This window comes from Gobio gobio, assembly GCF_949357685.1.
Source record: "Gobio gobio genome assembly, chromosome: 9".
NCBI lineage: Eukaryota > Metazoa > Chordata > Actinopteri > Cypriniformes > Gobionidae > Gobio > Gobio gobio.
In genome coordinates, this window is record NC_137115.1 from 34,125,257 (window position 1) to 34,141,374 (window position 16,118).

General features: G+C 38.8%; 1 protein-coding gene across 1 annotated transcript; it reads left to right on the plus strand.

Annotated features, from left to right (window-relative positions):
- Positions 1-613: 613 nt before the first annotated feature.
- Positions 614-11,062, plus strand: rabl2 (RAB, member of RAS oncogene family-like 2). Its single transcript, XM_079825398.1, has 8 exons — positions 614-1,199; positions 1,306-1,335; positions 1,560-1,639; positions 6,803-6,882; positions 8,176-8,287; positions 8,399-8,496; positions 9,026-9,109; positions 9,185-11,062. Exons 1-8 carry the CDS (start codon positions 1,099-1,101, stop codon positions 9,260-9,262), a joined length of 663 nt encoding a protein of 220 aa, XP_079681524.1. The 5' UTR covers positions 614-1,098; the 3' UTR covers positions 9,263-11,062.
- Positions 11,063-16,118: the final 5,056 nt, after the last annotated feature.

Here is a 16,118-nt window from a genome sequence, read left to right on the forward strand (position 1 = left end):
GAAAGATCGGAGTCATCACGCCGGAGACGGGTTTATTGAGGATTACATGCCGATTAAACAATTATTAAATAGGAATATTCGAAAGATCGGCGTCATCTCACCGGAGACAGGTTTATTGAGGATTACGTGCCGATTAAACAATTATTAAATTGGAATATTCGAAAGATCGGAGTCATCACGCAACACATTAAGAACCCCAGTGAGCAAGATAAAGGGGACTATAGTGAGAAAAACACACTAGAAAGATACAAAGCAAACAGGAGAGGAAACATTTAGAAAATGAAACCGAATATTTGGTAGACTTTAACCATTTTTGCTTTGTCTTTTTATTCTCTGAAATTTTCTGGGGACCCCTTAGAACCTTCTGGAGGACCCCTGGGGGTCCCCGGACCCCAGTTTGAAAACCTCTGATCTAATGTATTCTTCTCAATTATTATTAGTAGTAATATCAGTATTTATTTTTTTGTTTTTGTTTATGCCACGTTTTGGTTGTATTGTGTTTAGATTAATCATTAGAATACATTGAGAATTAGAATAAAATTGAAAAATCAGGCACCTTCAAAGACAGCCTGGTGCTTACCAGGAGCAAAGGAGGCCCTTCGTGGGTCCTGGCGTTGCTTAGAAACGCGTTGTTGTCGTGCATGTTCACTGTGAATTTTCTGGAACCAAACCGAGATTTTTCATCACAAAATAGCGACGTTTTCTCGTCTAGAATGCCAGCCGTGAATGCGAACGAACTTACGACGAGCCCTAAAAATATTTCTGCAAAAGATCGTTAAATAATATTCTGTGGTAAATATGTATTTAGCGTAGTTAGTTAGATAGCTTGCTTGGGTATCAAACACGCTAATCTGCTAATTTGTCAGATAGCCAAAGCAGTAACACTGTCGGGTTGTGTTTGGGAATATAACATTTACATTTCGTTTTACGAATTATTGCTTGTATAGATGAACTAAATGACATTGATAGAGTTAGAAAGCGTGTGATGGAGTAAAGCAGCGCCGTGTTTCAGCTGTTCTGGTCAGCTGTCATCTAATCCCGCTGCATTAAGAGGCTCAGAGTTGAAACTCCTGCTTCTGCTGCTTCTGTCGTCTCGCAATGGACGCAGGAGGCATTTCTGATCTGGACCTGGAGAAATATGACGCGGATGAGCAAGTCAAGATCATCTGCCTCGGAGACAGCGCTGTGGGCAAATCCAAGTATGTTTAATGTGTTACTGACACTAATGGAGGAGCTGTGTTATTGCTCTTATTCAGTGACAAGGCATTTGCGTTTTTTCTAAAGGTTTTCATAATTTCTTTTCAGGCTTATGGAGAGATTCCTTATGGATGGATAGTATCCTTTAACATCTTTACTGATGTGTGTGTCACCAATATCATGCTCTCTCTCTCTCTCTCTCTCTCTCTCTCTCTCTCTCTCTCTCTCTCTCTCTCTCTCTCTCTCTCTCTCTCTCTCTCTCTCTCTCTCTCTCTCTCTCTCTCTCTCTCTCTCTCTCTCTGTCTGTATGTGGGTGTATCATTCATTCTCAAAGTTGACAGGTTCTTAATGAAATGTTTCAGTCGGCCTCAGCAGCTGTCCACCTACGCTTTGACTCTGTACAAATACACCACCACCATCAATGGGCAAACTATCTTGGTTGGTAAGTTTGGCATGAGGAAGTGTTATTTCTGTGCACAAGAATGGAGCAATTTGCTGTATTGAATAATTTGCAGTTTTATTATTGATTTGCAAATTTTTGCGCATTTATTGGCCTTTTTGATGAAGTTTCATACAATTGCCTCCCTCATCCTTCCCTTGGGTCATTTTGACCTGAAACTCATTTTTTATTTTTTTTTATTTTTTAAAGAGAACTTTTGTTGTTCTTGAACCATGAACACAACAAATTGACTGGAATCGAGGAGTTTTGTGCTTGAAATAAAAAAAAGTAACAATTCCTTCCCTCACGGGTCAATTTGACCCGCTTAGGATGAATGGAATGCAAGGAATGCTTCAGTATACATAGAAACACTAAAACTAAAAATGCTAAAACTTTACCAAAATTGATTTAATGTCTACGTGTGTATCTGAATGCATAGTGAAGGAAAACACTGACTTTAGGACCCAGCAGAACATCTCATTTGCTCCATGTAGAGCTATATGGCCATCTAGTGGCAAGAGTCATGAAATATCATGTTATGTTATTTTTTCCCTCAAGAGGTCGGCAGAGACACCCAAATTGACCCAATGCAAGATATTTGGAGCTAATTTAAAAGGGTTATGCATGAAATTGTGAGTTATTTTGAATTGAAGTCGAAAGAATGTAAAGAACTTAAATTGATAATTTATTTATTATTTATTGATCAAATCTAGTAATTTAAAAGTAACCCCCCCCCCAAAATATAAAATATATATCAAAATATAAATATATGAAATGAAATAAGCTTTCTAGACCAAAATAAAAAAAAAAAATCTTTTTTTTTGACCCGTGAGGGAAGGATTTGTTTCCTCATTTGTGTGAAGCCGCATTCACACGGGGCGTCGGCGTCAACGCTTCTCGTTTACTTTGAATGGGTGACGTCATGCGTTGCCGAACTGAATTGTGGGTTCCGTCGCGGCGCTTCACTCGCGTTGCAAGCGGCAAAAGTTGAAGATTTCTCAACTTTTCAAGCGCCAACGCAGGCGTCATCCAGTCAGATCACCCTATGCAAATATCCTAGAGCAGACGCTAGCCAATCGCGTTCGTTTAAAACACCGGTGAATGAAGAGTAAAGAACGATCTAAAATGGAGGAAAAGCTAATAATTGCGGTGGATAATCACCCGGTCCTTTACTACCAATCATTATTTACATACCTGGACACAAACTGGAGAGACCAGGCCTGGAAGGAGGTGGCAGAGACGGTTGGAGAATCTGGAATGTATCATGCTTGTATTCCGTCCGTGTACTCTGTTTATCATTGAATGACAGCAGCATATCATATCATGTGTGGTTCAAATAGGTGCTATCCCCCAGCCAAATGAGGAATCAAATATTAAAGTGATCAGTTTTCATACACAAAATAGTCTCACAGACTAGCTGTCAAAAAAGGCGCTTTTTTGTGTTGTGTTGTGGTCCAAGCGGCAGATTAGCTGTTGTCACTATGACGGTCGCGTCAGGCACCAAGCTTCAGCCACGCCCTCCATCAAGCGTTGACGCCGAAGCCCCGTGTGAATGCGGCGTGAGGGAGGGATGAGGAGCTTCACGATTCTAGATAAACTGAGGGTTCGTATGTGACAAAGATGTACCAAAAACAGAAAAAAAATTCCTTTGCGTTTTTCACGTACAACATTGTCAAAACAGTCCCCCTTCACACGGATCCGCGGAAACGATTAAAAATGCTATATTATGCATGTCAGGCCAGTAGTTGGCGAAGTCACTTTTTAAAGGTGCCCTGCCACATAAAAAACTGTTAATTACTTGTATTTTTTTTTAAATATGTTAGATCCATATGTGTTTGTGTTACATTTACATTTACATTTAGTCATTTAGCAGACGCTTTTATCCAAAGCGACTTACAAATGGGGGCAATAGAAGCAGCTAGAGCAGTCGAAGGGCAACAATATCAGCAATATGTAAGTGCTGTAACAAGTCTCAGTTAGTCTAGCACAGAAGTATACAAATTTTTTTTTTTTTTTTTTTTTAAATAAATTAGACAGACAGACAATGAATAGAATGATAAGTGCTATTCTCGATCGGTCAGGTGTTGCTGGAAAAGATGTGTCTTTAGATGTTTTTTGAAAATGGCTACAGACTCGCCGCACGAATTGAGATCGGCAGGTCATTCCACCAGGTGGGAACGGTCCAGGAAAAGGTCCGTGAGAGCGATTTCATGCCTCTCTGGTATGGCACCACAAGGCGTCGTTCACTGGCAGAACGCAAGTTCCTGGAGGGTGTGTAAGTCTGAACGAGCGAGTTTAGGTATGTTGGTGCAGAGCCAGTGGATGTTTTGAAGGCGAGCACCAGTGCCTTGAATTTAATGCGAGCGGCTATTGGTAGCCAGTGCAGACTGATGAGGAGAGGCGTGACGTGTGCTCTCTTCGGCTCACCAAAGACCAACCTCGCCGCTGCATTCTGGATCAGTTGCAAGGGTTTGATAGTGCATGCCGGAAGGCCCGCTAGAAGAGCATTACAGTAGTCCAGTCTGGAGAGAACGAGAGCTTGGACCAGTAGTTGTGTGGCATGATCTGATAGGAAGGGTCTAACCTTCCTAATGTTGAATAGTGCAAATCTGCAGGACCGGGTTGTTGCAGTGATGTGGTCAGTGAATTTTAGCTGATCATCAATCACAACCCCAAGGTTCCTGGCTGTCCTGGACGGAGTTATGGTTGATGAACCTAGCTGAATGGAGAGATTGGGGTGAAGTGCTGGGTTGGCTGAGACCACAAGCAGTTCTGTCTTTGCAAGGTTGAGTTGCAGGTGATGTTCCTTCATCCATGCTGAAATGTCTGTTAGGCAGGCAGCGATACGAACACCAACCGATGGATCATCAGGTTGAAATGAGAAGTAGAGTTGAGTGTCGTCGGCATAGCAGTGATAGGAAAAGCCATGTTTCTGAATGACCGATCCCAGTGATGACATGTAGATGGAGAAGAGAAGTGGTCCAAGCACTGAGCCCTGGGGAACTCCAGTAGCTAGATGATGTGACTTAGACACTTCACCTCTCCATGACACCCTGAAGGACCTACCTGAGAGGTAAGACTTGAACCACTGGAGAGCGGTTCCTGAGATGCCCATCTTCATGAGAGTTGCCAGGAGGATCTGGTGATTAACTGTGTCAAAAGCAGCAGACAAATCCAGTAAGATAAGTACTGTGGATTTGGAGGCTGCTCTTGCCCGTCTCAGTGCCTCCGTAACTGAGAGCAGGGCAGTTTCAGTTGAGTGGCCGCAAGTATGTTATGACGTGAATGTGAAAATGAACTGCTACCTCCTCTGTCACCTCTAGCCACTGAAAAGAAATAAGCGGAGAAATCAGGTCAATTACTAAAGCTGTTGAAAAAATAACTGTCACCCAGTTGAGACCGCGCCCACAGATTCCGTCTAGCTCAGTGACAGTTATCGGGACTTATTTTCCGATAATTACCGGCGGACAATACATTATCCCGCTTATTATACGGCTACTTGCCAAAACCAGAAAAGAAACTTTTTTGTGGCTTCTGCTGGCAAAATAAATAGTTGGCCACACAGATAGAACTTGACAGTTTCAGGTGTTGTGTGGCAACGTCTTACTAGCTGACTTTCACTTTCAATAAAATTCCATTGCAATAAGCGAACTGACTTTTTGTGGAATAATATGAAAGACGTGAATCAAAAGCACAAAACCTGTTGCCATGACAGTGGTCATTATACAGTGAGGAAAATAAGTATTTGAACACCCTGCTATTTTGCAAGTTCTCCCACGTAGAAATCATGGAGGGGTCTGAAATTGTCATCGTAGGTGCATGTCCACTGTGAGAGACATAATCTAAAAAAAAAAAAAAATCCAGAAATCACAATGTATGAATTTTTTACTATTTATTTGTATGATACAGCTGCAAATAAGTATTTGAACACCTGTCTATCAGCTAGAATTCTGACCCTCAAAGACCTGTTAGTCTGCCTTTAAAATGTCCACCTCCACTCCATTTATTATCCTAAATTAGATGCACCTGTTTGAGGTCGTTAGCTGCATAAAGACACCTGTCCACCCCATACAATCAAGAATCCAACTACTAACATGGCCAAGACCAAAGAGCTGTCCAAAGACACTAGAGACAAACCCTTGTTGTACACCTCCACAAGGCTGGAAATGGCTACGGGGAAATTGCCAAGCAGCTTGGTGAAAAAAGGTCCACTGTTGGAGCAATCATTAGAAAATGGAAGAAGCTAAACATGACTGTCAATCTCCCTCGGACTGGGGCTCCATGCAAGATCTCACCTCGTGGGGTCTCAATGATCCTAAGAAAGGTGAGAAATCAGCCCAGAACTACACAGGAGGAGCTGGTCAATGACCTGAAAAGAGCTGGGGCCACCGTTTCCAAGGTTACTGTTGGTAATACACTAAGACGTCATGGTTTGAAATCATGCATGGCACGGAAGGTTCCCCTGCTTAAACCAGCACATGTCCAGGCCCGTCTTAAGTTTGCCAATGACCATTTGGATGATCCAGAGGAGTCATGGGAAGTCATGTGGTCAGATGAGACCAAAATAGAACTTTTTGGTCATAATTCCACTAAACGCATTTTTGAGTCCATGGTAGAACTTCAGACATTACCACAAAAGTAATCAAATACGTGTGTTAGGGCACCTTTAAAGAAACATGAAGCGCTTGTAGACTGAACACATTATACGCATGCACATGATGTCACCGTTTTCACAAATTAGCGTTTTTGTAGTTTACACTTTTTTTGTTGGGCAAGGGGGTTTGCTGGATTATTCATTCACTATAATGAATAATTTTGTGTCTGATGTGTCACATGACAAGGCATGTGATTGACTTTTCACTGCTGATGTCATACTTTCATGTGCTCATGCTCTATGAATTCAGGATCAAAGTGAAAGTTGATGATCTGTGTCATAGTACCAATAAAGCCTGATCGGATAGGTTTGGTTTTGAAGATCTAAATGTTCGCTGTGATTTAGGAAAAAGATCACGTTGGTGTTTGATCTTTTAATGCTTAATCATGCTGCTTTATAATACCAGGGTTTTTAGTTTAGTTTTCATGTTAGTTGAGCAGTCATGCCTTTGATGCCATTAAAGTTTGTGTATCTAACCTGAGTACTTATGCACTTGTTTATATCCACCACAGATTTCTGGGATACTGCAGGGCAAGAACGCTTTCGAAGCATGCACCCGTCTTACTACCATAAATCGCATGCCTGTATCATGGTAAGAGAAGAGACACTCAGTTCTATTTTAGTTATCCTTATTTATATATTATTTTGGTTTTTATTAAAGGGATAGTTCACCCAAAAATGAAAATTACCCCATAATTTACTTACCCTCAAGCCATCCTAGGTGTATATGACATTTCTTCTTTCAGACGAATACAATCGGAGTTATAATAAAAATATCCTGGCTCTTCCAAGCATTATAATAGCAGTGAATGACAGCCCAAAAATTGAAGCCCAAAAAATTGCATCCATCCATTATAAAAGTAATCCACACTGCTCCGGGGGGGATAATAAACGCCTTTTGAAGTGTATCGATATGTGAGTGTAAGAAAAATATCCATAATTTATAAAGTAAAATATCTAGCTTCCAACAGATCGCCTTCCGTACTTACTTACGAAGAAAGTGTAACACCTCTCGCAGTTCAAAACGCTTACGCTACGTCCGATGTCATCGTCGCGCCAGTTAGGCTTTTTCCTTAAGTTGAAAACGGAAAGGAGGTCCACTGAAAGCTAGATATTTTACTTCATAAAGTGTTATGGATATTTTTCTTACAAAACCCATCGATTCGCTTAAGAAGACCTTTATTAACTCCCCGGAGCCATGTGGATTATTTTTTATAATGGATGGATGCACTTTTTTGGGCTTCAAATTTTGGGCTGCCATTATAAAGCTTGGAAGAGCCAGGACTTTTTTTTTTTTATTTAACTCCGATTGTATTCATCTGAAAGAAGAATGTCATTTCTTCATTCATTTAAATTTCCAGGTGAACTATCCCTTTAATGTTTTGAATTAGGTATTCTTTCAATTTTAGTAATTTTGTTATGTCTTTTTGTCATTTTGTTTGTAATATTTCTATTTAGGCTTAATGTTTTTTGATTTCAGTTTTAGTGATTTAAGTACTTCAACTTATTTTATTTCAGTTAGTTGACAAGGCAACATTTCTCATTTTTATGTTTTTTAATGTTGTTTTGGCTTTATTTTAATTAACCAAAATGCTTTTTATTTGTTTTAAATAGTTTTAGTTAAAAAAAACCCCAACAACCCTGAAATGACTCGCATGAATCAGCTAAACAAATATTAATTTGTATGCTGCTGTTGCAGATTAATGTCCATTTAACAAAACACACATATACATGCACACCTCTTTAAAAAAAAAAAAATATTAGTAAGTGAAAAATAAGTTGGAAAAATTGTGGTTTTTTGTAACAGAAAACCCTTTTGAATGCTTTTCATAAACAGTAGATCTCAAAAAAAGCTTTCAGAATTAATCCAGTTGCTTTTTTCCAGGTGTTTGATGTCCAGAGGAAAATCACATATAAGAACCTCCCAAATTGGTACAAAGAACTCCGAGAGTACCGGCCTGAGATTCCATGTCTGGTAGTCGCTAACAAGATAGATGGTAAATTTCATATGTGCTTTTGTGAGATTACAGATAAGAGCATTATTAGTCAGCATTAGCCTTTGCATGTCTCTAATCTTTTGTTCTTTTATGTGTTCTGCTGTTTCAAAGCTGACATGAAGGTGACCCAGAAGAGTTTCAACTTTGCTAAGAAACAAGGTCTGCCCTTCTACTTTGTATCTGCTGCTGATGGGACCAATGTGGTGAAGGTGAGGATGGAAAGCAGACAGAATAGACAGAATAGATTGACAGGTATCAGGGGAGCATCAGTAAAAAAGCTGTTATAGGTTACTGAACTCTCAGAATTTTAAAAGTAGGTGTCATGGGGATAAGTACAGGCCCCATTGTTTGCTGGGATGAATTTGGATGCATCTTATAATAGAATTTATAAACCCTAATTTATTTATTTTGCTGTCATTTCCATATTAACTAAAATACAGCCAGTGCAACATAAAAAAGTGCACATTTACATTTTATTTGAATTGATAATATATGTAGTTTTAAAAAGAATAAGCACTTAAGTTATTTGTATAATATTTGACTCAGACACATTTGTGCTCTTACACCTAACATTTTGGGAAGAGTAAAGTTTACACATGTGGTTTCAACAACCAGATGCATTTACACTTGTTCAGTTTCGTTTGGGATGGGTCTCAGACCACCTCCTAAAGTGGTTTGAGCATTTCCACCAGTGGCCAGGTGTTAAAAGGCCCTATGTGTTCTGGGAATGTTCCACAGGTGTTTAAAGATGCCATTCAGATGGCTCTGTCCTACAAGAAGAACTCCAACGACTTTATGGATGAAGTTATGAGGGAGTTAGAGGTGCGTGTTTGAATAATACAGCTTACTCTCTTCATGATGATGCAATTTACTGATTTTATTCATGTTATTTTGCAGAACTTTGATTTAGAGAGTAAAGAAGAAACCTCTGATAAAGAAGAGGAGACGCAAGAGGGAAAACCAGACTCAGCATGACCACGTCACATTCTTCATCATCTTCTTTTCTTATTCTCTTTGTACTGATGAGTTCCTTAAATCATGGCTGTCCTCTCACTGTCCTGAGCATCAGAGAGAACTCTACCTCACACCACTGATAGTGTGTGTCTGTTCTTGAGCCTCTAACAGGAATAAATAATGATTCTGTGAATGTACAGGTGGCATTATCAGATGATTGACTAATAGAACCTCAGTTCTCAACTGCAGAACTGATTTGATACAAATTGCGCAGCATGCAGATTTAGCAAAAAAAAAAATCAAGACTCTTAATGGAATGTGAAGCTTAGTCTGTGCCGAATGTTATATATAGCTGGAATTTTTGTGTTAAATATTTATAATCTTTTTAAAGTGTAATATTTTTCAAATGCACCCTTTGTGTAACAATTTGTGATGCTCATCAGTATGAATAAAGTAGATGATTGTATAAGGGTAGCTGATTATACAAGTTGAAGTAATTACTATACATGCAGTTTTAATGGCATCATAATGTAATATTAGCACACTTAAAACTGCAAAATTGCCATCAGTTACACTTACACACCTAAAATACACACATTACCTTATACATTTATATATTTTTTTAACCTACAAACTTGATGAAAAAAGTTTGTCCATTTTATTTGCCAACTAAAGAGATTTTTTTTTTACATTAAAGAGATTTGTTGCAAGCATATCTGAGAGCAAGATAAAATCTCTTTGGGAATTGATGGGAAGACAGCCATGATGAAAACTCGAGCATATGAATGTGTTTATGTGGATGTGACAGTCGGGGCTAAGAAGAGAGCTGAGACTGTTCTAAATGCTCACTAACGTTCACAAACTGTCAGGTTACAGTGAATCGCTGACAGATGGCAGATTACATCATGTGTAATGTGTAGATTACTTGATAATGTATAGCTTTCAAACTTTGACTTCGCTGGGAGATTGATTGACAGGCGATCCGACCAATCATAACGCAGGCACCGCCATTTTATCCGACAAACAGTAGGTTAACGTTGGTAAACTTGAACGTAAAAATAAAATTGTATTGATGTCTTTCCGCGATTGAAACAGCATTCACCTTCTGATGTTCATTCATGTTTATTTCATGCTATAGCCAAAATAGTTGGAAGAGATTATTGGTTCACATGCCGCTTTAACTGAGACGTCCCTTTAAAGGGATAGTTCACCCCAAAATTTTTAATTAGCCCATAGTTTACTCACCCTCAAGCCATCCTAGGTGTATATGACTTTCTTCTTTCAGACAAATACAATCAGAGTTATATTAAACAATGTTCTGGCTCTTCCAAGCTTTATAATGGCAGTGAATAGAGGATTTCATTTTGAAGGCCAAAAAGTGCATCCATCCATCATAAAAGTGATCCAACTTTATAAACTGAAATAACTAGCTTCCGACAGACGGCCGTATGCATCGATTTACGCCGAAAAAGTAACCCTGACCTGGGGCCTGTACCATGATGGCAGTTTAACAAACTCAGGGTTACAGGATTAGTTTCGAGTTGACAAAACCAAACCAATCTATTCAGGCTTTGTTGGTCCCATGATGCTGATCATCAACTTTCTCTGTCAACTCAGGCTTTGATCCTGAGTTTAGGAGTTTAGCTGTGACATCAGCAGTGAACAGCCAATCACATGCTGTGGATCAGTAAAACTGAGATTCACTTCTCACGAGAGAAGCAGTGTGATTAACTTCACTCTTCTGCAGAATAAACATGATTGAAAAATATTACGAATTTAAACAAATTTACACAGAAGAAAAGAGCTGTCGAGGACAACTTTAAGAAAAATCTTATACGTCAATGCAAGTAAAAGTTATGAAGTTAGTTTAGTTGATATATAGAGAGAATTGAACATTTATGCTCACATGTAATTTTTTATAGATTTAGTTATTGAATTTAAAGCTTATTTGTATGACCTTTATATAGGCTATTTATTTTAATATTAACAAAATGCGTGTAATTGATTAAGGGTATAATAATTACATAAATTATTTTTAAATAATTCAAAATTATTAATATTATAAATAAGTATTGTTAAAAGCCAGAGGCTTAAGTCTTTAATAGCCATTTGCTATGTAGTGACCTTTAATTTGGAGAAGAAAAAGGGGGAGTGACTTTATTGCATCAGATGTGTGTCACTTTGCTCAAAGTTGATTGGTCCAATTTCAGTTTGAGATCTCTTATCCAGAACATAACCTGCCCTGGAACAGGTTAGCTGTGGAGGGTAAGTCACTATGGAGATGAACACAGCTAAAAGCCAAACCACTTTAATGGTACCTTAAACCCAGGATTGGCACAAACTAAGCTTAAACATATCTGGCTAGCCAGCTAAACCGGCTTCATGGTATAGGCCCCTGATGCATGATGTATTGACAAACAAAACAAAACACCGGTCATGAATTAGAAGTCTAAAACAAGAATTTTTAAAGAGAAAATGTCGGAGGATTTCGATTTAAGAGAAGAGGAGCTTAAAGGGATAGTTCACCCAAAAAGGAAAATTCTGTCATTATTTACTCACCCTCAAGTTGTTCCAAACCTGTATGAGTTTCTTTGTTCCGCTGAACACAAAAGAAGATATTTAGAAGAATGTTTGTTACAAAGCAGAGAGAGCAACCATTGACTACCATAGTAGTTTGTTCAGCAGAACAAAGAAACTCATATAGGTTTGGAACAACTTGATGGTGAGTAAATGATGACAGAATTTTCATTTTTGGGTGAACTATCCCTTTAAGTTGTTGCCCAGCCATATTTGTTTGAACCGCGAGAGGCGTCAAGGCTTACACTACTCCTACATTGCATCAGGCTACTCTTTTGGCATAAGTCGATATCCGTCTATATTTATTTTAGTCGTGCACTGTGCCGCGTGGATTACTTTTATAATGGATTGATGCGCTTTTTTGTTTTTGGGCGCTACAGCGATCTGTCACGACACATTATAGAGCCACAAAACGGTATGTATTGTTTGAATTTATAAAAAAGGACAAAATTTGAAAGCTGAGACTTTGTTTAAAAAACAAAGTAATGTCTTGTCTGTCTGCGCATTGCCAGTGTTCTCTTTGCTCCGCGATATATTTCTCAAGTAAAGCATTTGGATATTGACTGGTGCTCTTTTATACGTTAATGACATTAATCAGGTGTTGTTTACAAGGGGGATATCTGAAATCATTCAGTTGCACACAATTTCAAGATCATTTGCGATTTATAATTTTCACATCTGGAAGAGAGGCGTACGCACGTTTTTTTGTGCGTATGTCCATTCTCTGAATCACACGTATGCACATTTGAGAAACGATCGTAAGATCAAATGTAGGGCGGTTTCTACGCAACATTTTATAAATGAGACCTTTGCGAAGGGTCAGTTGGGCATCTCAAAGAGGGTCAAATGGACATGCAGGCCAAGTGTAAAGCATTTATGTGTCATGTCCATATGCAGCTGTTTAATGATCTGTCCAACAAGACTAGGTAGTTCAGGAGTGAATCTGTCAAGAATATGTGTGTCATGTTCAGGGCCTAAAACTAACTTTTTACCACACCTGATGGACGATGACTTAAAGGGGTCGTTTACCCAAAACAATACGACCTCTGAGCCGACCCTTGATGTAGGAGTATCGTAAGCTTAGGTGAGAGTAGACACCTCTCATGGTTCAAACAAACTGAAGCTCCTCTGACATTTCTTTTTAAAAATGCTCGTTTTAGACTTCTAATTCATGACCGGAGTTTTGCTCTATCCTCTCTGCTTCCACGTTCGTCAATACGCCATGCTTCGGGTCTGAGTTCACTCTTCGCCCGGAAATATTATTATAGTTTATAAAGTTATAAATATTGATATTTTTCAAGATTACGGACCCTTTAAGAAAATTCACTGGCCATGAATATATATATTTTTACTGGCCGTGAATGGCCGTGTTTACAGGCAGTTATGATACCAAAATTTTGGTACCAGTCAAATTTCACAATTCTCTATGCGCATTTCGATACCTCGCTGCACTTATTGTGTTCTGTCTTCTGGTTTGTATTTCCACAGCATGAAGGTAAGATCTTATGGATTTATGAATGAACCGCTCATTTTAAAATCGCCTACTGACATTTGTTATGACATTCGCAAACATTGCAAAGTTCATGATAACTTTTGTCAACTCTACAATAAGTAAATCCACTTCACCAGCGAATTACTCTTCAACAGCGATGCCATAGAAATATACACAGCTACCACAAAAATACATTCAAAGATTTCAAACACAAAATTCTAAAGATGGCTGCACGCTTGTACACAGGCATTTTCTTTCTCTACTGTTTACGTTCACTTGAGACATAACCGGCTGTGTTTGCTAGGATACTCGCCGAGACAGGACATTTTTCTTTATACATAATTTCCTGTGAATTTTTCTGTCCAAGTGCTAGAAGACATGAAAGATAGTATTCGTGCGCTCTCTGAGACAATCGCTTCTGATGTTTGTGCTCTTTCGCGCCTTCTTTCGCTTGAATATTTAAGTTGGCAAGGCTTAAACTTTCGTGACGATGCGGCACTGACCTGTCAACTGTCCAGGGCGTCGTTCGCGTTTGTTCACATTCATGTTCTCACAACACTGCATTGTTAAGAGTTCATAAAAATTTGACCGGCCAACTGGCGATTGACAATGTTTCATACTCGCCAACACTGATTTTTTTAGTCTCATTTGGTGCTTTGTGAGTGTTAATTTTAGGCCCTGGTCATGTCTTTTGATAAATTATTTTAAATAATTTGTTCATTATAGTCCTATGAAATCTACTGAAAGTAATTTATGCTGACTTTAAAACGAAAAATTGTGCTTGGACAGGATGTTTGTCATTATTGTACTGTTGTTATTTTCCCACCTAACAGTGAGTGGCTGGGAATGCTTAAAAAACTGTCCTAAAAATAGATACATTTCATCAATTCCCTTTATTCTTTTATGACCCAGATGTTTCTTCGTGTTTCTCCCTCAGAGAATAGAAATAATAATTATTGTGAAGAGCAGTTATTCTTATTGCACAAACTGTGAAGGAATTTTTAGATTATTGCTTTTGGTTTGTGTATTATTGTGATGTTTTGCACAAATGCTTTATATATCATATATACATCCATGTTGGTGAATTAAAACAGTACAGCCTTGTACTGCACATGAATGTGTGTGTGTCTGATCTAGATACAACCTTTATATCATCAGAAAAATGTTATTTCTGAAGACTCTGGTGTTTTTATGTTATGTATACTCATTTTCTTCTGTGAGTAGAATGTGGTTCAAATGAAATAAATACAAACAAGCAAGATCTTAAATATGTCATCATTCAGCAATTAACTATCAGCACTTTCCACGAATGAGCCATAAGTGAGAAGTTAATCTAGCATCTAACATAAAATGATCAATGCATGAAAAGTAACTGGTTTTAATATCAAACATCAACCATTCCAAGACATCAAATTACTGTAAAATCACTGTATTGTAAAATGATCAATGTTATTGCAAGAAAAACAGAAATTTCAAACAATACAAAAATCATAAGATCAAATACTTTCCTTTTATTTATGGGAAAGTCATAATGCAACTGTTAGTGATGTTATTTATTTTTTAACGTTTGAATTTTTAAATGTAATGTTCATGCATGGCTAGAAAATCACACAAACCAGCTGGTAACAAGGCTAAAATCACCAAACCTTTAGATCTAAATATTATATGAGCAGTTTTATTTGACATTTATTTGAGGTGGACAAACATTTTCTAAAAGATTAGCACCTTTCATTCACTCGATTAAACAAATAAGACCTTTTCAGAGTTGCAAACCTTGCTTTGCACCTGTTTGTGGAAAGTGTCCCTTGGGCCTCATTTATAAAACGTGCGTATACACAGATTTGAATTTAGAGTGTGCGTATGCTAGAATCTACACCAACGTTCATATTTAGAAAAACAGTCTCTGACGTGGAAAAGTTTTTAGCGCCACGTCGAGTTTTAAAGGTTTTAAAGGCAGGTTAGGTGATTTGTTCCAGATTTTTTTTTTGTTATGCTGGTGGAAAGTCGGTCTGAATGCAATGATATGATGTCATACCTGCCAGTCAACGTATGTATTTTCATACCTTCTCGCTGACATCACACGTCATCAGCGCGCGTCATGCTATGCAGGGCCCAATTTTTGCATTGAGTGTATGCTGTAGTTACGGCGCAGGCTTATGGAAGGCCAACAGGGCTAAAACGTGTGAAACTGACGTGTAAAGATGTAATTATGCGTTAACACGTCAGTTTCACACGTTTTGGCCCTGTTGGCCTTCCATATAGGCTGTGTGTAGCACGCGTAGCCTACGACATAGCCTGACCTGCACCTCTCCAAAAATCAATTCGACGCGGGCCGCATGCGCTGTGATTGGTCTGCCAGAACCCCTCAGTCAGGGGTTATCACGCTCCCTCTGCATGCGTTATTGAAAGTCGACACGGACGCAGAAGTATCGACACGTAGCCCATGCCGTAGAATAGAGGCTATGGCGCAGGTCCGAAGCAGAAGTATTAATCAGATGGACAGACGTCATCGGGAGCACCGCAGCTGAAACACCAGCCATCTTTTACAGTTCCTCCTGAACCAAAACAACGAGCTCATGCTGCATTCACACCATTATACTGTAATTCGGAAGAGGCGGAAACCTGTTATACCCGGGTTGGTTTGTGACGTTTCAATAGCAACACTATCAATGGCGATATGAGTCTGCAGCAGTCAGGTGATAGAGGTCAGTGCTCTTTAAGTTGTTTAAGTGCATTATTATTGTAAAGTAATGTGCTTTGAGACATGAGGTAGTTAAACGCCGCATCGTGATGCTTTTGTTTGCTCCC